This window comes from Phymastichus coffea, unplaced genomic scaffold (genome assembly GCF_024137745.1).
Source record: "Phymastichus coffea isolate CEN01 unplaced genomic scaffold, Cenicafe_Pcof_1.1 PCOF00047, whole genome shotgun sequence".
In the NCBI taxonomy this organism is placed as follows: Eukaryota; Metazoa; Arthropoda; class Insecta; order Hymenoptera; family Eulophidae; genus Phymastichus; species Phymastichus coffea.
In genome coordinates, this window is record NW_026706858.1 from 993672 (window position 1) to 1014804 (window position 21133).

Sequence of the window (21133 nt, forward strand, 5' to 3'; positions counted from 1 at the left end):
AGTTATTACGATCGCTCTTCAAAACTTCCTTTTATACTCGAGTCAAAGTATATGTTTAATTGGTTATTGTGGAGTAAGTTTTTCATATAAAAAAGAGGATGTTTAAATTGTAATACCAGCGCGGGGAAAAATGGAGCGCTCGCCTCGAATACAAAGCTATCAAATAGAGTTGGAGTTCCAGGAAAAAACAGAAGGCCGCCAGTACTGCTCTTATTTTATTTTTATGTTTCATTATTATTTCGTACGCGTTGGGGATTTTTAGCTAGAAATAATAAGCATTCATAACGATAAAAATAAAAAATGTAAAACGTGAATTTAAAATACGATGCTGCGTGAAATTAAAACGTATATTCAGTTTTACGTGGAATAGCCATTCATAAAGGAAGAAAGCTCTCGAGGAAAAAATTCTCTGCAACACTATGAAGTCAGTATTTAAAACAAAAAGTCAGTCCCGCGTTCCTGTCTCGTGCATAACAGGCTAGAATTTCGTAAACAATTTTTACAGGGTGAAATTTTCGAGAATTCCTCTACAATGGTGCCGAAAAATCCAACGGCTTACCAGCGGTTCATGCAGAAAGTCGCGCTAGTGTTGCCGGAGAAACTTCGTGGCGTGTTTTTACACCCAGCAGGTAAGGAAATCGGAATTTGGGGAAAGAATCAACGGTCAGAATATACAACTCGGCCGAGATCATTTTTATAGCGAAACCCTCGATGAAAAACAGGGCCGACAACAATCTTCTTCTGGGCGCCAACTTTCAAGTGGGGTTTGGTGATAGCGGGCATCGGTGATATTAATCGACCCGTCGACACGATTTCTCTCAGCCAAACTTTCAGCCTCATGCTTACCGGAGTTATATGGTCAAGGTGAATTGCCTCCATTTTCCGCATGACATTGAATTTCACTGAGATTGCTCGTTGAGATTACAGGTATTCTGTTGTGATCATTCCCAAGAATTACAATTTACTTAGCGTCAATGCCTTCGTTGCAGTGGCGAATGGGTACAATTTTGTGCGGGGAGCCATGTATCAGATGAATGAGGACAAGAGTAGTGATGATAAAGCACCGCGAAAAGGCAAAAAATAAGTCATTTTCTCGCAGTGTTAATACTTACTTTTGTTTTAATAAAACTTCTACGCATAAAAAAATACAGCAATCTTTTGCGTTCAATTCGAAAATAATACGTCAATTTGAATTTTGTTTCACTCATTTTTAACTCATATCAACGGCTTTATCGTTGGTTTTTTCGTTCGACATTACTTCGTTTCTTTCAATAATTTTGTAACAACTTGTACTTCCAAAATACCATTTATTACTTGTTTCTCTGCAGCTGTGAAAAATTAGTACATATCCTTGTATACCTTTGTAGATTATTGTCAAGCGTGATGCACCCATAAAAGCCACATTAATTAAATCCTTCAGCAGCCTGACCAAATGTTGTGTTTGTCAGTCATATCGCACCGTTTATTGAACCATTCATTTAATGCTATGTGTTTTTACTGCTCATTCGAAAATATAATTCACATGAAATCACCTTTTTAATAAACAGTTTCGTTTCGAAAGTGCATAGATATACATTTAATGTAGAAATTTTGTCGCAACTTCCCTCCAATCGTTTGCCTAAATTATAAATTAAGGTGCTCCAAAAAATTATCATCGATAACTGTTCATGAATTATGCCACTAATTAATCTTGGAATGTTTTGAGCAGTGATTTTTTCATAAAAAAAACGATGTTTCTCAGGTTAACTTGGTTATGAGGTGTGAAAATATTTGATTATGAATGTAAACATAAACTGGAAATGACAGTTGATGACAGTTGGTTTTTCAATTTTGATATGACGAAACCACTGCTCAAAACATTTCAAGAATAATTAGTCGCTTTCTAAGTATATGAATAGTTGTCGATGATAATTTTTTCGAGCACCTTTGATTTATATTTTAGGCAAACAATGGGAGGGAAATCGTGACAAAATTTCTCCATTAACTGTATATCTATGGATTTCGATGGGGGACCTTAATGGCGATAGTAGGCATCATAAGGCTATTATAGCTCACTCAAGCCCTTTCTTGTACAAGTAATACTCGAGCTGGATGCGATTATTCGAGTTATCGATCTTTTGACGTAATTACTCACAGAAATAACAACAATTTCGATCGTAATCTACAGCTGAAAATCGCCCAAATAATTATCCATGATGTTCAAAATATAAGATCAAAGTAAGAAAAATTACTACACATTTTATTGTAAATTAACAAAAATAAAAAAGATAGGCTAAAAGACATAAATGACATCAATAACATTTATTTGATCGGAAACTATTTAGCATATCATTTACACTTCAGGCAGCAATTTCATTAAACTAGGATCACAACGTATGCTCGCTACCTACCTATATTGCATCGCATTGAACTTGATTTGTAGTTAGCAGGGAGTACTTTGCGTGCAGCTCTATCGTCAAGCTCGTACGTGAAGCAGCACTTTGATACGAACCGCCTCTGCAGCCAAACCATCAACCGCATGCCACACGCTATTATCAAACTTTATTATTAATTGCAGAAAATAAAAAATAAATGTGCGTTTTTCAGGCCGTCATGATAACAGCATAACATATACGTCAAGTATTCAAACTTGCAGTCTATATATCTAATAAACGATCTAGACATTTTCGGTGTGTAAACAAACGCTGGTTGGTACTTTAAATCGAATTGTGAATGCAATAATTTCGAGTCTACACGAAGAATTGTGTTCGTGCACGTGATAAGGTAAGAAATCAATGCAGATTGGCTTACTTCCCGTAAATTTCCCGTATATTCACGAGCCAGCAGTGATAAAGTTAAAAAGAAAAAGAGAAAATGCGCGTGCGATAGACACCGAGCTCCTTCAAGTATCACACGGAAGTGACATTATTTTTCTGACGGCAGGTGATGAATCTCCGATCGAAATACAGTTAAAGATCTGATAAAGCAGGGTCGCGCATAAATGCGTTTCTGCGTTGTAAATCTAAGCAGTAAATAGTACTCGAATTATTAATCTTGTTGATGAGCACAGCTCTACGCTTGAGTTGTATACTGCTGTCGAGATAAGTGGATTTGCTCTTGTAGTTTACGCAGGTAAACAGGCCATAGTGTGGAAGTAAACATAGTAAAGGAGAAAATCAATGATTGATTATATATTTGTAATGTACATTGTTGGTTTCATTTTGAGACTTGTTGCGAAATAATTACATTTTTTTAAATATACAAGTATCCGTTCATAAATGATTGTTGCTATCGATTATATCCCTGGTTAGACATTTTAGATTGTCTGGGAAATCCATTATAATCACGCCTAAAAATGTTGACTGGTCTGTTGTCACTATTGAATGTATAACTTTGTTAGTAAAGTTTGACGTATTAATAATAGTTCCTTTTTCTAACGACGACGCTAAGCTCATATAATTTAAATACCAGCAACGGTGTTCTCGGTTTTTTGACGAATCAACCAATCTTTGTATTGCTATTTTTTTTTTCATACGTGATACCTCGTATTCATCTTGGATCTTCAATGTGAAATCGTTATGTAATATCTCAAACGTTGAATTAATCACCCAGTGCGTGCAATCGACACCAAAGGAATATTCATCGAAGCTGAATCTACGCATAAGGATTAATTTTTTTCTGGCATCTTTCAAACTTGGTATTGCTGTTCCACGATACCAGTAGGCACTAGTTGTATTCACGTAGTCTAAGAATGTTTGGTAAAACGCTCTTGTGTTTTGTTTTGGAAAATATTCTTCCTTTATTAGCAGAATTATACTTTCCGATGGATTCTCGTTTAGAAATGAAGTGCATTGCTCTAACACATTGTCAAAACTTAAATGAACGTAAATGGAGTCATGATGAATTGCAAATTTATCATGAATGTGTCTGCATCCTATGTCGAGAAATCGTATACCCAGGTCCAATTGCTCTTCTATCGATAAGTTTTGCGTCTGCACGTCGTCACGGGTAATTGGCGTTGTGAAATTGTAAGTTCCGGAGTCGTGAGTTCCAGGAATGTTTATTTCGTTTAGAAATTTACTGTCATCGATGTTTTTCATCCACGTTAAGAAGCTTATACGCTTAATCAAAATTGAATTGCTTTTCATACTGCCTTTATAAAAAATGAAACGAAAATTGTCTGCAATTTCTGTTGTTCCATTCGATTTCACAGTGTTATTTCCAATATTGTAGCACTTTCTACCACCGAACCACCAACTTATGTTCGTTCCATTTTGGCCTTGTGCAATTAAAATGTCATCAAATATTACTTCATGCTCACTTGTAGATTCATAAGATATTGTCAATCGTAATGTTCCGAGAAATGCAAAACTTAATTCGTCGGCAAAATGACCAAATGTCGTATTTTTGCGAGTGTCGCACTGCATATTGAACCATTTGGCTACGTCTTTGGATTTTTTTCTACCGACGAAAAAATTAAATTCGCTTTTGCTATCGCTCTCTAGGGTATCACCCACTTTAATTATGTTCGGTTGCTCCGATGTCACTGAGAAATCTTTCACGTAAAAGTCTCCTTTTTTAAGCAAATATTTCTCTCTAATAGTTGGACAAATGGAAAAACCAATTATGTTATCTCTAAGTTTAGACATGATAAAAGCTGTTATAAAAGAAAAGATGCTTGGACTTCAGTCGCTTGTTGAGTCGATAAGTTTGTGACAGCTTAAGCTAGACGTAGTTATTTAAGATATACAGATATGGTTCGTTATAAGTTTTCACAAAGATGCATTGTCGATTAAAAATTTAGGGGCTAGCTACGTCAAAAATTCATTCGTCACATAAATATTAACTGCATCGTAAATTTGCACTGGAAAGACTGTAACGAATTAATTATGAATTATTTCCATCGGACAATGGTTAGCATCAATACTTACTTGTGCAGGTAGTAAAGATAAGATAATGGTCAAATTATCAGCTGTATTCGAGTGAGTTAAAGCAACTGCACGGTACGAAAGGACACACGCTACTCGTGTTGTTTCTGTAGACCACGCGCGCTAAGCAGATATACAACTGAATGTGAACGACTTTTCTGTTCGCTCCTTATTGAAATGAGTAGAGATTAGTCGATTTTGCTCAATTCTCAAGTTCATTCAGTATACATATCTTTCGTTTATGAATTATCTATGGATTTCACAGTTCATCCTAGATACGAATTTTTTTTTTTGCTGTGATGCAGATAAATAAACAAGCGGTAAGAAACGTTAAGATTCAACGTATCAAGTTCGTTTTAATTGAATAATAATAAAAATAATGCTTCAATGTATTTACAATTGATTTGAAAGTCAATTCGTTATTTGACTGTGACGCTAATAATACGTATATCGTCATACGGCTTATCAGTCTTTGGATTCGTTTTCACTTGACTAATATTCTGCACCACTTCCATTCCTTTTACGACGCGGCCGAAAACTGTATGTTTATTATCAAGCCAGGGCTGAAAATAAACAATTGCAAATTAATGCTTGTATATAACAAAATCTATGTTATAATTTCAAACGAATAAAAACTTAGTCAATGTAGGTATCAAATTTTGGCGACGAATAGTATCAGAATAGTCGTAAATTTGAAATACTTACGGTAGGTATCAATGTAATAAAAAACTGACTGCCATTAGTGTTTGGTCCCGCATTAGCCATGCTCAGTGTATATGGTCTGTCGTGTTTCAGATGTTTTCTGAATTCATCTTCGAACTCGCCTCCCCATATACTCTCTCCTCCAGTACCTGTTCCAGTAGGATCTCCTGTTTGTATCATGAATCCTTTAATCACTCTGTGAAATATGTGGCTATTGAAATACCCATTCTTTGCATGCATACAGAAATTTTCAACGGTCTTGGGAACGTCTTTGCCAAAGAGATTAACATGAATATCACCAAGCGCAGTGTGAAGAATAGCGGTGTCAAAGATTTTTTGTACATTCATAGTTTCCGTAGAGGAAACGATGTCTTCCTTGGTAGGCTGTTCGTTGAACACGTCACGGTCGCACTCTGGACCTTTAGTTTCATCGGGCTCACGTCTTGAGAATAAATAGAAACGATTTTTTTTGTACGCTGTGCAAAAGAGCGTTGGATCTGGTCTATTCATTTCCAAGGTAGGATTTTCCGAGGCTTCCATTTCCACAGTCGTAGCTGCTAATTTTTTAGCTTTACCTTGAAACACCGCAATCTGCATTGGTCGAAGATTTTCTGGTTTACCGAAGATTTTTAGGCAGCGGTTCGTGTAAGTGTTTATCAGCTTGACACCGAGCATCGTGCTGTACAGCAACATATGCCCTGATTCATCAAATACTATGTTGCCAATGCTTGTTTCTGTCTTGTCTAATTCTCTTTCAACCGCCATTCTTCAAGAAAAATCATTACACTTAATAATTTATAGAAAAACCTTTAGTTTACCTTATAAACTTACCTTCTGTTGAACTCCATGTTTGGAATTTGTTGTGTCGTTTGTTGCAGTTCAGAATACCTTTGCAATGTCTCATCATACACTCTGGTCATTTTTCCTGTAAGGAAATTGAATACCCTTACTCTCCTATCTCTACTTAATGAAGCAAATTTTTTGCCATCATTAGATATGGCCAAGCCACAAGGATAAGTCTTATTTTTTGCAAATTCAAACAAATCAGTGTCTAGTTTAGAATGAAATCGTACATGCTTTGGAAATTTATAATCTGTTTTTGGTCCTGTCCAGTACTCTAAGATTCCTGCTTTATCTACAGATATACATGTGTCGTACACTGAATTGTACTGTAAATAAAATTAAAAAATGTAAGTAAAATGCTTATAGTAATATTATGTGAATAACTAGTAAATGTCAACCTTCAAAACAATAACTGGTTTAGTATGCAATGTTTTAAATTCATGAATTGGTGTGGGTGAACTCAAAGCATCAAAGATACATATTTTATTAGACTCTCTATCGGAAACTGCTACAGCTGCAATAGCATCTCCAGCTGAATATATCCATTCAGCACACTCAGGTACAAAATCTAACTTCAATTTGTTGACCATATCTGTAAAAAAGTAGTAATTAATGACTTTTTTTCATAGGATGTTGTGTAAAATTATATCAAATAAGTATTTACCAAAATTGATAACATCAAAAACTTTCATTTCTTTATCTAGACCAACGGTGCACCCATGAATTCCATTTGCACTCACAGCTAAAGCATGGACAGGCTTAAGGTGCGCTCTGTAATGTTTCACAAATTCAATAAGCTCTTCTTGTTTTTTCCAAAACTTAAGACTCCCATCAACAGCTACTGTTATTAAGAAATTCGTTCTGTGAGTAAAAAGAATTTTGATTTATTAAGATTGTTTAATAATTTAGCTATTCATACTGTTGTTCAGCAATTTATATATATATAGCTTACTTTGTCATCGCAATGTGAGTGACATTATCTCTATGCATGTACGATTTTTCATAAATTTCACAATCAGGTAGATTTTCCAAGTACACTTTTTCATACTGCAAAACTAAAAAGAACATAATATTTAGCATTCCAAAATGAAAGTAAAAATAACTTAACCTCAGCAATCTACCTTTTTGTTTTTTAACAGGTGCAGCTTCTGATGGAAGAGGACCAATCCATTCTTCCTCATTATCACTATCTTCAGCTTTTCTTTTCTCACTCATGATCACAATGTAAAAATAATTATTAAAAATAAATTAATAAATGAAAATGTCAACAAGTGTCTATACAGCTATTTTCAGCTGCCAGCTTGACTTGGATTACCCTATCATTACCGATAATCACCGGTAATGTGAAAATGATATAGACTACTGTAAAATTATGCACTGCTTCAATGTTCTTTTAATGTTTTATAGTTGAGATTGGTTATATATACTATTTGAAAAAATAATATTGGAGTTTCTTATTGACTTATAATTATGTAAAAATTACCTATTTTTAGTAGATGTAAAAATAGGACCATTTAATTCTCAGTTTGGTTATTTCATTAATCTGTAGTTATGGAATGACTTATTAACTCAATTTCATAAAATTATTATCAAACTATGACAATAAATAATAAACGTTAGCGAGTACCTCCAATTTAAATTTTGTCTTTGTTAATTTGCTACCCCTGCATCAGAGTCAAAACAAAAACGCATTTTTTCCGATTTTGCTGCACAAATCCAAAGGAGATATGATTTTTCAGCCTGAAAAAATATCATTTTATGATCATCATATTCTCATTATTAACTTTTATAGTGATAGTTTGCAATGAAACGTGCAAAATAAAATGTAGCTTATCTATCCAATGTAGGGATTTTATCGAACACGAGGCTCGCATGACTCATTCAGTTTAATGTTCGCTGCGCAGAAGCAGAACACGACCAAATTTGCGTCTCCTCATGCTACCAACTCGTAGTAAATAATTCAATTTGAGCCATTTTTCAAACCTAATTTTTAGATTTCCTAAGAATATCATTATAATATTTAATAATTCTAGAATCTTATATTATATTGTACTACCTTCAAAAATCATTTTATAGCAAAACTTTGCGTAAATGATTACAATAATTGTGATAGAAGATAAGCTTGGTTCGCGGCTCGCCAGGAGGCGCTAAAAATCTTTGCAAGTGGCGCACGGCGGATCGGACTATGGCGTTCGTCTAGTCCGCGTCGAGTAGTGTCGCGGTGTAGACGAATCGATTCGGTCTCTGTCCAGCAGCTCCAGGTGTGTGGCAGTAGCGCATATTCATCATCCCCGTACTCTTTGTACCAAGGTACGTGTTAAGGTAACACTCAACGTCTCGCCGACTCCGGAACACGTGGTTCGGCCGGGTCGTCATGATGACTCTTTCGCGATAACCGCGCGCTGACTCCCCCCCCCCCCCTCTCCTTGATCTTTTTCATCCTTTTTCTCATATTTTCATGTTAATTACACGAATTTTGCATACATGAATCGTTATCGGTTGCCGGAAATTGACTATCTAAAAGGTTTTTGTACGTTCGTACGAGGTATTACATTCTTATGCAAACGGCGTCGCATGCCGCGCTGCGAGCCTCTGTGTACGGATGCCATATTCGCACGCTTTCGCGCCAGCCGCGTAAGTATTCGTTGCTTCTAAAATCCAAATCTAGTCGTAAAAATCGTGCAGCCCTGAACGTTTTCTTGCCTGAAATCATTTTTTACAAATATTTAACAGACTTCGCTCGCGAGTCTCCTTACGCCGAGCCATTGTCTTTGTGGCGGCAGGCGAAAAAGAGAGGGAGAGAGAAAGAGAAAGAGAGAAGCCACGTTGCTTGGAATCCGGCTTTTTCGTGAAGCTACTGCTCGTAATTCCATTCCAAAGATCTTCAAGACGCTACGTGAATACATTGTATCATGAAATTTTAAAAGAAAACTGATGGGGAAAAGATGGATAACCGTGTACTGAGCGCTTGGGGAAAAAAGCACGTGCACGCTTTTTCCGTGACGAGAGCGCGCGCGATGCACACGGTGCCATTTTACGTACACCGTAGCGCCCTGTGCCGGACGGCTGCTACCTCTCCATCTCTCTCACTCCATCACTCATGTCTGCCGCCGTTTTCTCATCGAAATAACAGCAATTTCCTGTGAAATTTATGAAAAAATTGGATTTTCGATATTGGTAATCGAAGAGAAAGCTGCGCTTCGGACAGGGTGTAAACAGCGTACGCGTATATATATACGAGACAGAGCGTGCATGTATGTGTGACGCCTCCCCCGCGTCACTTTACTCTCGTCATTCTCGTACTCGGCCCCGCGTCGCTTCTCTCTTTTCCGAACCTCGGTGCGTCTGCACGTGTTGACGCTTCAACTACACTCGAGAGTGTATTAGTTTTGGCATATTTAGCACACTCTCGTGCATGAATCCCAAACTTGATAATTCAATTTTCATAGTATTCTTTCTCCTGATTTCTTAATAACTTCTACAGTTACTTTTTTATGGGTTTATTTGTTGCATTGCTCAAGTTTTGATGACTTGTAACATTTTGACATATTTTATTTTTTTGCAAATGAAAAAGAATATATATTGTAAATTTCTTGGTTAATTGGAGTATAAAGATTGTATTATGTAATACATTGCACTTATAGAGAATTTGTATATTTTGTTGGTATATCTTCTGAAAACAAAGTAAAGAGGGTGAATGAATCCTTACAACATGTGCATTTTTATATAGTCTAGTATTTCAGAAGGTAAAGTCAGTTCGAAAAAGATACATCAACTCGATTGACTGTTGAGCCTAATTATTCCTTTTTTTTATTCAATAAGAGCCTCAATTGTATAAGAAGAAAACTGTAAGTTGGATTGATGTAGCTGTTCTAATGCAATACATGCATTTCTTGCAGATTTGTAAAAAATGAGTTCCAGTGCTTGTTACAAGTGTAACCGAATGGGCCACTTTGCCAGGGAATGCCCCCAGGGTGGTGGTACTGGTAGAGGAGACCGCCGTGATCGTGATGGTGGTGGTGGCTACGGCAGGGGACGTGATAAGTGCTACAAGTGCAATCAGTATGGGCACTTTGCACGTGAGTGCAAGGAGGCTCAGGATCTCTGCTACCGTTGCAATGGTGTTGGACATATTGCAAAGGATTGTCAACAGGTGAACATATATCCTTAAATTTTATATGTAGTTTTACAAAAGAATAATGATTGGATAGTTTTTTGTTTGCTATTATATATTTATTTTTTATCTTGTCTGATTTGGTTTTTTTTTTATTATTTCGTCATTCATAATTTGATATTTAGAATAATTTGTAGACACATATGATGCAAGAGTATAGTCTATTGAATAAACCTTGTATTGCTGTGTTTATAGTAATTGCTTTTGATATGAAATGATTAATGTGGTGCTAGCTATTTTTTGTTCATTTTAATAGTAAGCATTAAATAACATAATGCTTATCCAATGTAGACACTGTTGGAGTAGCTTGAGCAAAAAATTCATCCTATCCTTATTTTATTTCTAAAACTACGCAAAAGAACATGTGCGCTCGCAAAAAGGTTGTTGTTCAGTAGCTAATTAATCGCAATAAAATACGACAGTCCTCGTATGGTTACCAGGGACCAGATACGAATTGCTACAACTGTAACAAGACGGGCCATATGGCCCGCAACTGCCCGGAGAACGTGAACGACGGCGATCGTTCCACGACGCAAAGCTGCTATACTTGCAAAAAATACGGACACATCGCTCGCAACTGTCCCGAAGGTGGCGGCAAGACCTGCTACATTTGCTACAAGCCTGGCCACATAAGCCGGGAGTGCGACCAGGATGACCGGAAGTAGGAGCCAACTCGCTTGATAATGAACGACAGCCGCCGTTTACAACAACAACCGTCTCTCGCGCGCGCGCCACTGCCAGGGATTTTGTAGCCGCTAGGTAGGGATTTATTATCTGACACGCGCCCAATTCCCAGTTCAGTGCGTGCTCGTCTAATTATTTTTTTTCTTTTCCGTGGAGTCAAAGATGCTCTCTCTCGCTCAACATCTCAAGTCCTTATCTCGCCTATACAAGAGTCCTGGATCGGTTCGTGTAATATCGGTTCCTTCGTCGTCTCATTGTAAACGCCCATTCCCCTTTATATTATATTATCACTATCTTTCATTTTCTTTTTTGTCCGAACATCAGTTTGTTTGTTTTATTATTAGTAAAGAAAAAAAGCTGCACTTGTGCGATATTTCTGTAGTCTCTGTTCGCACACTTATCACCTTCTTGGCTCCCCTCCCTGCAAGAGTTTTTATTGCTTTACTTGTCTGCGGTTTTTTGCGACTTTTTATTTGACAATCAATTTTTTGATAAGCGTGTTCCTTATTGCTGTGCGTGCGCGCAGCTAAGTGGATATCAGTTTTTTGTTCATTAAAAAATCGAATGAGATTCGATATTTAAGGTTTACTCGAATAGTTCAGTTACTTCAAAATAAATTTATGTACGTTCTACTTGTCTACTATACTCAAAAAAGGTTCTTATCAGAATGATTTATACTTTCGACGACCTCTTTATCACAGTAACTTCTCTTCCATAGATAAAATTTTTTACATAGAAAGTTGTCCTGGCGTAACGACAGATATTCAAGTAGACCGTTCGCATGATGCTATTGATAAATTTATATCCACTATAAACATCCAAAAGTCATTGAAGTGAAGAAGAATAAAAAAAATGTAAAAGTTAAGTAAAGGCATACTGCGTACATGCAAAGGCATATATGCATAATTACATGTACACGGACTATTAATGATGTAATAATATTGTAACGTTCGATTTAAAACATAGTAGTGCATAGGAAGGAAAAAACCATACCCTTCGATTACCCATTCCCTTGACCTTCTCCTATACCTTACCTGAACCGTGATCTTCTCCACGGAATCATTCAGAATTTTCCCCTGTAAGTTTTTATCATGTAAGGTGTTTGGATAGCTTAGTTAAGAAACGAGAAAGACACGAGATGATGACACATACACGTATACATAACATACAAACACACACGATGACAACGAAAGAGTGCGAAGAGTCGAACGAGCTGTGTAATTTGAGTTGTAACTTGTAGTACTTGGGAGTATAAGCAAAGCGCTATGTCCATTATCGGCAATGGAGCTCATCTTTATCCTTCTTTTCTTCCTTTTTTAGTACAAAATGACGCAGAAGATTTGTAAAATTACTTATTTTTTAAAATCGACTGATGGCGCGCAATCATTAATTATTATATCTATGCATCTTGTATCGAATTGTGCATCTCTTTGTATCTAAGGAAAAATCGCTCCGATTTTTTCCCCTCTAATCTCCTCTTTAATGAAACTCAGTTGTTATTTAAAGCTGAATAAATAAGAAACAAAAAGAAATTTGGAATAAATAAAAGATATGTGTTTTGAAACGGAACGCGCTAATTGTATTGGCCCTGGATTATATGCGCGCTATAATAATATGTAAACGTTAGGTAGAAAAAACAAAAAAAGCAGAATATAAGGTTTTGTCGCACCAAGAAGAATCGATCGTAAGAATGTAATGAGATTGTAATTTCCTTTAATTTCTTTTCTGTAGCTGCGAGCAAGAGCAGCATTTGTAAACATGAGTGTGTACACATGTGTGAAACCGCATTTTGGTCGTAAGACTGAATGTTGGGGTCCAATATCGCAAAAAGTGAAGGTGTATTTTTTATTTCATTAAATATCTCATTTTTTCTCGACACTGTGAGTACAATAGTTCCTTTGCTGTCCTTCAATATTTATAATCGGCTCCTCTGATTTTTATCGTGATAATATATAATATGTACAGATGTCTTTCTTGCATTCTGTATATGATCATGATTAAATTCATCGTTGTCGCATCACTAAATCGACAAGATTTCGAATCTTTTTCGAACCATTGTAAAACTCGCATACTTCGATGGCGCGACGGGTTTCTCATTACATTTTTACGTTTAAACAATGAAATGATTCCTTGAAACTATCATCGCATTTAAATACGTGCAGGAGCTGTACTTTATATTGTAAAAAGTTAGATATACTGTGGTCGTTGCTGGTAACTGATGCCGATTTGTGTACCTCTACAAACTTTTTTTTAAAGAAAACGTGTATAAAATTGTATAGAAACTTGATAGATCCATGTCACCGAGTATGAAAATCTATAGAGTCTCGTACATTTTTGTACGTATAAAGGAGATGTTTATTTCTCGAGCACACCCGTTTTTTCATTCGCCGAATAAATGCAGATAAAACATAAATGAGAATGACAATTGATGAAAAATGTGATATTTTGTATCTCTCACGATAAAAAAGAAAATAAATAAAGTCGTTAGCCGGTGGTCGCACAGTATGGGAAATGGAATTTGTAGATATTCTACTTAACGAAAAAGCTGCAACGTTACTTATCGATATGCAATCAGGATATGTGACGTCACGGGACATATGTTGTATGTTTAAAGTGGAACAATGCAGGAGTTTGTTGTAATAGTCGAGCGAAGTAGAGACGAAATAATTAATTTTTCTCAGATTGACACGATAAAACTTAGTGATGTAACAGTTTCTCAAGGATATGTGTTGTATGGGTTCAATAAATGTGTGCATGGTCATTTGCTTGATACGGGGTTGTTTCGTAATAAAAATAAAAGTCTTCTAATGCCGAAGAAATTGAAAGAAAAGCATAACAGTGCGTGGTAATCTAAGTCAGTGTTTTTGCCAGCAGCGACAATGCGTATAGAAATTGTGCATAAGTCAGGAGGCCCGTGAACTGCTTTAACTTTTTTGCGATGCACTGCGCGAGATCTCATTTGTTGAATGTATATTGCAGCCGACTATTAGATTTTAGCGAGAATAAGTCCAAAGCAAGTAATTCGTCTGAAATCAAAGGGCTCCTGTACTTTTGCCTCTTACAAGACTTTAGTATATGAATATTGTAAAAATTGAAATACGACTGCAACGGAGTATTTTGATTGATCGGTGGCCGGCCGATGCTTCTATTCGATTTAATCTAAATCTAATTAAGTAATATTTTTTGGTTCTCGGAGGAAAAACGGAAGGATGAAGAGATGAAGGGAAAGAGAATTGATTTAGAAATGAATATATAAAAGCATTTTTTGAATTTCAAGCAAATAGATCGCGAAAAGAAAGGCAGACATTCGAAGTTTCTTATTTTTATAACTTTACCCACTTTAATCATTTGAATGAAAAGAAATAACGAAGAAAAAAATAGATTCACTCGTTTCTACCTTTGTTATTCTAATGTCTATGACAGTGAGCTTTTGTCGTGTATAAATTGAAAGCGTAGTACACATTGGTATAATAAATGGAGCACTGCTGCTTTGCGGCTTTGCATAAAAAAATAATGAAGTTTGTTCAGTTTTATAAGTTCGCCTTTCTACTCCTGATCCTTTTATCGTTTCTCATGTACGTTTAAATATTTAATACTTTCTTTATTTGCATAGAATATTAAGAAAATTATATTAATTATCAGTGAACTTTTTATTTCTATTTTTCAATTTTTTTACTATAGTAAATTCATCGCGAAGTGAATTTTAAACTTCTGAGGCACTAAAATGATCGAGCGCCGCACATAGTTTCATCCCCACTCCTGCTACTGGCTCTTGGCAGTTTGACAATGAGAAAATGGAGTAGCAGTCACCAAAAGAAAAACGTAAATATTGCTGAAGAGCTTGGAGATTTTTAATTGAGTGACGAAAAAGTTTAGGGTTATGATTATAATAAATTAGTGCATACTGTTCCAAACATAAGTAAATAATGCTGGTAAATTTCTGTGATAGTAGTTTGAGAACAGATATAACATGTAGTACAGTAAGTACTGAAGGTTACGAGGCAGAGAACCTCATAAATAATTCAGAAAAAGGCTTTTTAGCATATGCATGCATCAAACCTCCTGTGTCAATAGACTTCTCTTTCATCTGCAATGTTCAAATTAGTCATGTCATTGTTTGGCCTCAAATTGGTGCACAAAAATCTTCCGGGTTTCAGCTGTCAGTCAAATCAACTGATAGCAGTAATCAACCATTTATTGATGTTTCCTCTGCCTTTCTTCAAAAAACAGATACTGGGCTATTATTTTACAGAAGAGACATTACAAATTATACAGAAATTACATTACCAAATACGTTTTTGAAAAGATATATTAAGACTGCAAATGTTGTGAACTATGCAAATGTTTTACGTCTTAGAATAATCAAAACTGATAATTCAGTTCCTGCTTTAAGCAAAATTGAAATTTGGGGAACAGTTTCTCCTAAATGTGGAAAAGATGTAGCTTCTAATGTTATGGCATTATGGATGAATCGACACAATTCCTTATCTGCTTCTCAAATTTCTGTCCATTCCACCGATTATAAAAATCAAGAAAGTAATAGGTAAATATTTTACTTGATTTGAAATAATATATTGAAAACTTATATGCAAACAAATTGCTTATATCACTTTTTATTTTATTCCAGAGGAAAGGAACATAATAACTTGCTTAATGTACCAGAAGATTTTTTAGATCCTATAACTTTTGAAATAATGACCCAACCAATAGTTTTGCCTAGTGGTAAAATAATTGATCAAATGACTTTAGAGAAACATGGACAGACAGAAGCTATTTGGGGTAGGCCAGTTTCGGATCCATTCACAGGAATAAGATTTTCTGAAACACGTAAACCAGTAGCTGCTTTCTCTTTGAAAGCAAGAATCGATAAGTTTTTATTAGAAAATAGCAACTCTGATGAAGTAAAGCAATTACCTCGTGTATTAGGTTCAAAAGTAGTTCAACAAAGGGAAAATGTAAAATTGATAACTTGTCAAAATGTCAAAGCTGTAAATATTGTAAGTACCAGTAAGAATAACCATGATGCTGGCTTGAAAAAGAGATTAGCAGCTATAGAAGAAAATAGTTGCAATAATATCAAAAGATCGTTTTATGGACACTCATTGCCAGTAGCATCTGTAAGAATCTCTACTGGTCAAATTGCTATTCAAAACAAATCAAAATCAATAATGAAAAAGCAGGAAATAGCTAAACAGAATGCTGTTGTTGAAGAAAAATTAAATTCAAGTATTAAACTTAATAGTGCATTGACTTGTAAATGCTGTACAAATAGTATATTTTATAAATTACCATGTGATCATGTTATTTGTAGACAAGCTCTGTTATCTCTTGAAAGCAATAAATGTGCTTTCTGCAATAGAGAATTTGAAAGAAGTGATCTTCAAAGGTTTCACTTACATGGCTAATGTAAATAATGCTCCATTTTGGTACTGATTTTATGTATTCAAAGTAATTTATTAAAAGTAAACTTATTTTTTACATAAAATCAACAAATGTGATCATTTTCTTATTGTAGTGATTACATTATTTATTTTCTTAATCATTATTTTTAGTTTGTTTTAGGATTGTTATAGTAACAAAAGAGAACAAATGAATTAGAATGTATTCACCAGTGGTTTTAATGTTTGAAATACAATTTTTAAATAGCTATTTTTCACTACTCATAGATTTTAATAACATTCATAGCTAAAAGATCAGGTGGCAAAGTACTATCAGATTATTATCACATATTTATTAAATGTTTTTGTGACTAAATTCTCATTTTTACACGTAATGTTAGCTAGTCTATTTTATGTATTATTACTTCAATGGGTTTGCTCAAATATTAAAAAATTTTTACAATCTTTTCAAAATGCCATGTAGGGAATGAAAATTGTTATGCAATAAAGTATTCTTTCTGAATGATTACAATTTCGAGTGAGAACATGATGTCCATAAATTATAAATCAAAACGATATCCATCATTATTCTACTTCTCGAACTTTTATTATAACCATTACTCATTATATAATAATCTTTTCAGCTATCTCGATTATGTTTACATTTGCAAAGTCAATCTGATTTCGATCTCGTTTTAAATTACAAATAACTCTTAATGTTATGTTATTTAAACCTCTTAGCTCATTGCCGAGAGCCATATCGCCTGTAAGTCTGAAATTAAAAAAATAGTTAGTTTTGACTTTTTAGCTGAAACATATCAAAATAAATTTCAATTAGCAAGAAATTACTTTGTAATTTCCAGTGTTTAAGATTCTTGCTTGGCAAGAGGGGCATCTTTTGTTTCTTCTGTCTTTTTCTTTTCTTCAGCTGCAAGAGCTTCATCAGCATCCTTCTTCATTGCCACCTTGACAGTGATAATATAAATTATAGAATTATGTAAAATAAATAGTAAACAATACACAACAGTTTAAAAATTAAAATTTATCAAAATACCTCTTCCTTGCTAGCTTCATCAAAGTTCTCCACCAGGTCAGGCACTTCATCATCCTCTTCTATGGCAGTCTTGGTGCTTCCACTACCAGCAACTGTGCTGGCTAATCGCTTCAACTGAGTAAGACCCTCTGGACCAAGCTGACTTAGAATACCAGGTAGCATTTCTGTGATTTGTTTGTTTTCACCATGACCAGTAATAGCAAAAGTATTCGCCGATAGACTGGCTTGTGCTTTAGGATTGTTGAAGTGGATAACTGTTCCATCATCCTTAATCATGTTCACCTCTTCAATACCAGGGATAGTGTTAACTGATAGTTTCTTTAGACAGCTCTGCAATTTTTTGTCATCAGTAGCTGCAGTTGCATGAACAACCTTGAAAAATATACAATCAAGAGTAAGAAAGGTAGGGGACCAGTTTTTAATGTGTAGAGAAGTATGGTCATGACATTTTCAAGGACACGAAATGAAGTTCCTTTAGGTAATGGTGATTTGACTTTTACATCATGAATTTCAAAGCAAAAGAGATATTCTTAGTACTAAGTTATAAAGGGAAAGTTGATAAAAGCAGTAAGATTAAAAATAGCTTTTCAAAAGAGGGCTGAGTGCAAGAGCCAACTGGTTAGGAAACGTCACATAGTGTGATCCAGCAGGTTTTACAATTACTATACAACCTAGCCCAAGTTGATTGCTGAATAATTAAATGATTCACTGGAGCACGTCAACTTACAGAAAAACTAATCCAAATATAAATCACGCCGACGCATGTTTTCGAGAAGTATGACAACGACGGCATCGCAGACACAAAGACTAAATAATTCTTACCTTCTTCTTACGACGAGGAGTACCCTTGCCACCGATTCTTACTTGAGCCTGAAGCTTCTTCAGCTTCTCGGGATTCATGTCGGCGAACTTGCTTGATTATTTTTTCACTGGAGAGAAAAGACGACGGTTACCGGTCAGCGGGTTTTTGATAGAGGCAAACACGTGCTCACTCCACCGTTCACGGGGACATGAGAGAGAGATCCGCCGAGCAGTACAGGAAAATGGAAGTTTTGCTCCGAATATCCGCGCCTGTGTGCGCACACGCGCCCGGCAAAAGATAAGCACTACTTGAATCAAGGCTTCCGATTCGATTCTATAAAGATCTTTACACCCAATTCGTTTCACGCCATATGTGACTTTGGAGACCTAAGGAGCAGAGCGATTCAGAATTCAGAGTAATTAATAATCATTACTTCTCTTTTTATTACTTGAAGTTGTGATATTCTTATCCGTCTCTAATATTTGAAATAGTTCAATGTTAATGTTAATATGGTTTTATTGTAAAAAGTTGCGTCAATTTCTTTCCCGCGAAAAGCAGCCGTCCACGTGATTTTAGCATGTATTATACTTTTTACCTTTGTTCGCCTTTGTGTTCGTTTAAAACTGAGGATGTTTCCGAAAAAGTGTGTCTTTCATATTTACTTTTGTAGTATAAAATGACTTATTACAACATTTCAAATGGATCAAAATAATTTAACAAATTATGTTTCAAGTATCTTAGGTATTATTTTTGTATGCTTCTATCGGCGTTTTAATTTGCTCTAAGTTATAATCAATAGGTCAATATCATAAATAATAATCATAAAATTGATTATTATTTGTTATGAATGTTTATAAATGTTTCTTGAAAGCAGTAAATCGAAGTGTTATGTTATTATAATTTTACAGTGACAATTTTAATTAATTTTTTTAGATGGAAATGCCGATATTGCAAGTCAATAGAAATAGAAAAAAATAATTTTTCTATTTCCATTGAGGAAACAAATTAATTTATTACAATGCCTGCAATTGTCATTTTTTGGACCGTAGCTCATTCGATTACATATCTACTCAAAATATAATTAGTTATTTAGAATTTAAGCTAGTAAATTTCACTAAATATGACTTACCAATGTCTGGATCTGCATTTAAAATTTAAATTTGTTAATTTCTGTTATAAAAGGAAAGGACATCATCAAAATTAAAAAAAATGTAGTATAGCCAAATAATGCAAGGAATATAGTAGTTTGCTCTTTGGAGGCTATAGAAAAAACGCAAGTTGATTAGATAAATATCACACAAAGTGCAATATAAAATAATTGGTTATTTATTTTTCAATACTAATTTTCTAATTTCCAAGTAAATGTTTATACCTTGGCCCCAGGTTTTCATAGCTACTCATCATGATATCATGAGTGCTCTAGCGCAATGTTAACACAAAGTACGACGACGTTCTCTTTCGTACGTAACACCGGCTCCATTGACATGTTCAAACAAATGCATGTTATATGCTTGATTCGTGATTTCATTCAACTGGGAACGACTCTTATAAAAATTGAGAAAATTTATATGAAAATTAAGTTTTTAATGTAATGTGGAATGTAATATTATCCCTATTATGTTATAATATTATATTACTGTACATAATCGTTAAAATTACGAACTTTTTTGTAAGTGTATGATAATTGTAAATATTTACAGATCCTGAAGAGGGATTGAAAGAATAGTCTAAAATATTGGCAAATAAATCTTTTTGTGTTCCAATAAGGTGATTATGGTTAATGCCATCTTTTCAAAAAAATCATTAAATGCAACTGTACTCATGTTTGGTATTGTAACAACTGATACATCTATATATGTATACAATATTATGCGTAAAATAATTATTAATCTTTAAAAAGTAGATGCTTATAATCTCAATGCAGGGAATTTATGATGATTTAGTAATAGTTTATCCTACAGATTAAGAAGGACAGATATGCCTGACTATAATGAAAAAAAATGACTATAAGAAAAAGCAAGACTGTAAATCAAATTCAAATGGTTAAATAAATACTTACTTAAGTACATAAAATTAGAGATAGTTTTTCGAAATATATAATGATATCGCTTTTACAAGTCTATGAGAATGTGTTGAACCTGTTTGAATATATGCCGCGTATTTTTTGAGGTTAGATTTGATGATTTTTTTTTGAAATCATACACCTATAATGAATATTATTATAGTGGAAACATTTGTTGATAAATTGAGAAACCTAATAATAGATGTAGTAATTATTTTGAATATGGTCAAATTATTTAGAAAAGTACATTATTAAAAGCTCACTTGACTCGTGAAGTTATGACGAAGTACGGCGGTTCTTTATTTGTATTGATGGCAGAGGAAAGATGTGTAATTTGTCTCGAGTATCTCGACTACCTTTTCTCAAACCGCAATAAAAACCGCGTTGAATAATAGCCACTTATGTCGCAAGTATAATATATGTACATGTTCTCTTTTCTATAATATTAATCATTTGCAGGAAATTAATTTACTATATCTATACAGGTTACTTTTTGATCATTGACATATCATTGTTTATTTTGTGTT

At 34.6% G+C, this 21133-nt stretch overlaps 5 protein-coding genes across 8 annotated transcripts; 3 read left to right on the forward strand and 2 right to left on the reverse strand.

Moving 5' to 3' along the window:
* Positions 1–1084, forward strand: LOC131665056 (mitochondrial pyruvate carrier 2-like). Its single transcript, XM_058936654.1, has 3 exons — positions 1–629; positions 723–864; positions 928–1084. The coding sequence occupies exons 1-3, from the start codon at positions 533–535 to the stop codon at positions 1082–1084; spliced, it is 396 nt and encodes a 131-aa protein (XP_058792637.1). The 5' UTR covers positions 1–532.
* Positions 1085–3014: 1930 nt separating this feature from the next.
* Positions 3015–7883, reverse strand: LOC131665184 (peptidylprolyl isomerase domain and WD repeat-containing protein 1). Of its 2 annotated transcripts, XR_009302005.1 has the most exons (9): positions 7574–7883; positions 7405–7507; positions 7117–7313; positions 6851–7044; positions 6441–6778; positions 5613–6375; positions 5305–5470; positions 4911–5201; positions 3015–4852 (listed from the first exon to the last, which is right to left on the reverse strand). XR_009302005.1 is itself a non-coding variant. In XM_058936892.1 (7 exons), exons 1-7 carry the CDS (start codon positions 7665–7667, stop codon positions 5327–5329), a joined length of 1833 nt encoding a protein of 610 aa, XP_058792875.1. In that variant the 5' UTR covers positions 7668–7883; the 3' UTR covers positions 5247–5326. The 2 variants fall into 2 exon arrangements, 1 of the variants encoding a protein (XP_058792875.1); XM_058936892.1 differs by lacking the exons at positions 3015–4852; positions 4911–5201 and having other exon boundaries at positions 5247–5470.
* A 722-nt stretch (positions 7884–8605) lies between these two features.
* LOC131664973 (CCHC-type zinc finger nucleic acid binding protein) lies at positions 8606–13186 on the forward strand. Of its 3 annotated transcripts, none has more exons than XM_058936514.1 (3): positions 8606–8762; positions 10352–10605; positions 11049–13186. In XM_058936514.1, the coding sequence occupies exons 2-3, from the start codon at positions 10363–10365 to the stop codon at positions 11289–11291; spliced, it is 486 nt and encodes a 161-aa protein (XP_058792497.1). In that variant the 5' UTR covers positions 8606–8762; positions 10352–10362; the 3' UTR covers positions 11292–13186. The 3 variants fall into 3 exon arrangements, with proteins under 3 accessions (XP_058792497.1, XP_058792499.1, XP_058792498.1); XM_058936516.1 differs by having other exon boundaries at positions 11067–13186; XM_058936515.1 differs by having other exon boundaries at positions 8691–8774.
* A 1919-nt stretch (positions 13187–15105) lies between these two features.
* On the forward strand, positions 15106–16744 carry LOC131664993 (RING finger protein 37). Its single transcript, XM_058936551.1, has 2 exons — positions 15106–15853; positions 15938–16744. The coding sequence occupies exons 1-2, from the start codon at positions 15237–15239 to the stop codon at positions 16713–16715; spliced, it is 1395 nt and encodes a 464-aa protein (XP_058792534.1). The 5' UTR covers positions 15106–15236; the 3' UTR covers positions 16716–16744.
* Positions 16745–16932: 188 nt separating this feature from the next.
* On the reverse strand, positions 16933–18804 carry LOC131664994 (transcription factor BTF3 homolog 4). The gene is made up of 4 exons (XM_058936552.1): positions 18565–18804; positions 17743–18114; positions 17538–17653; positions 16933–17460 (listed from the first exon to the last, which is right to left on the reverse strand). Exons 1-3 carry the CDS (start codon positions 18640–18642, stop codon positions 17555–17557), a joined length of 549 nt encoding a protein of 182 aa, XP_058792535.1. The 5' UTR covers positions 18643–18804; the 3' UTR covers positions 16933–17460; positions 17538–17554.
* Positions 18805–21133: the final 2329 nt, after the last annotated feature.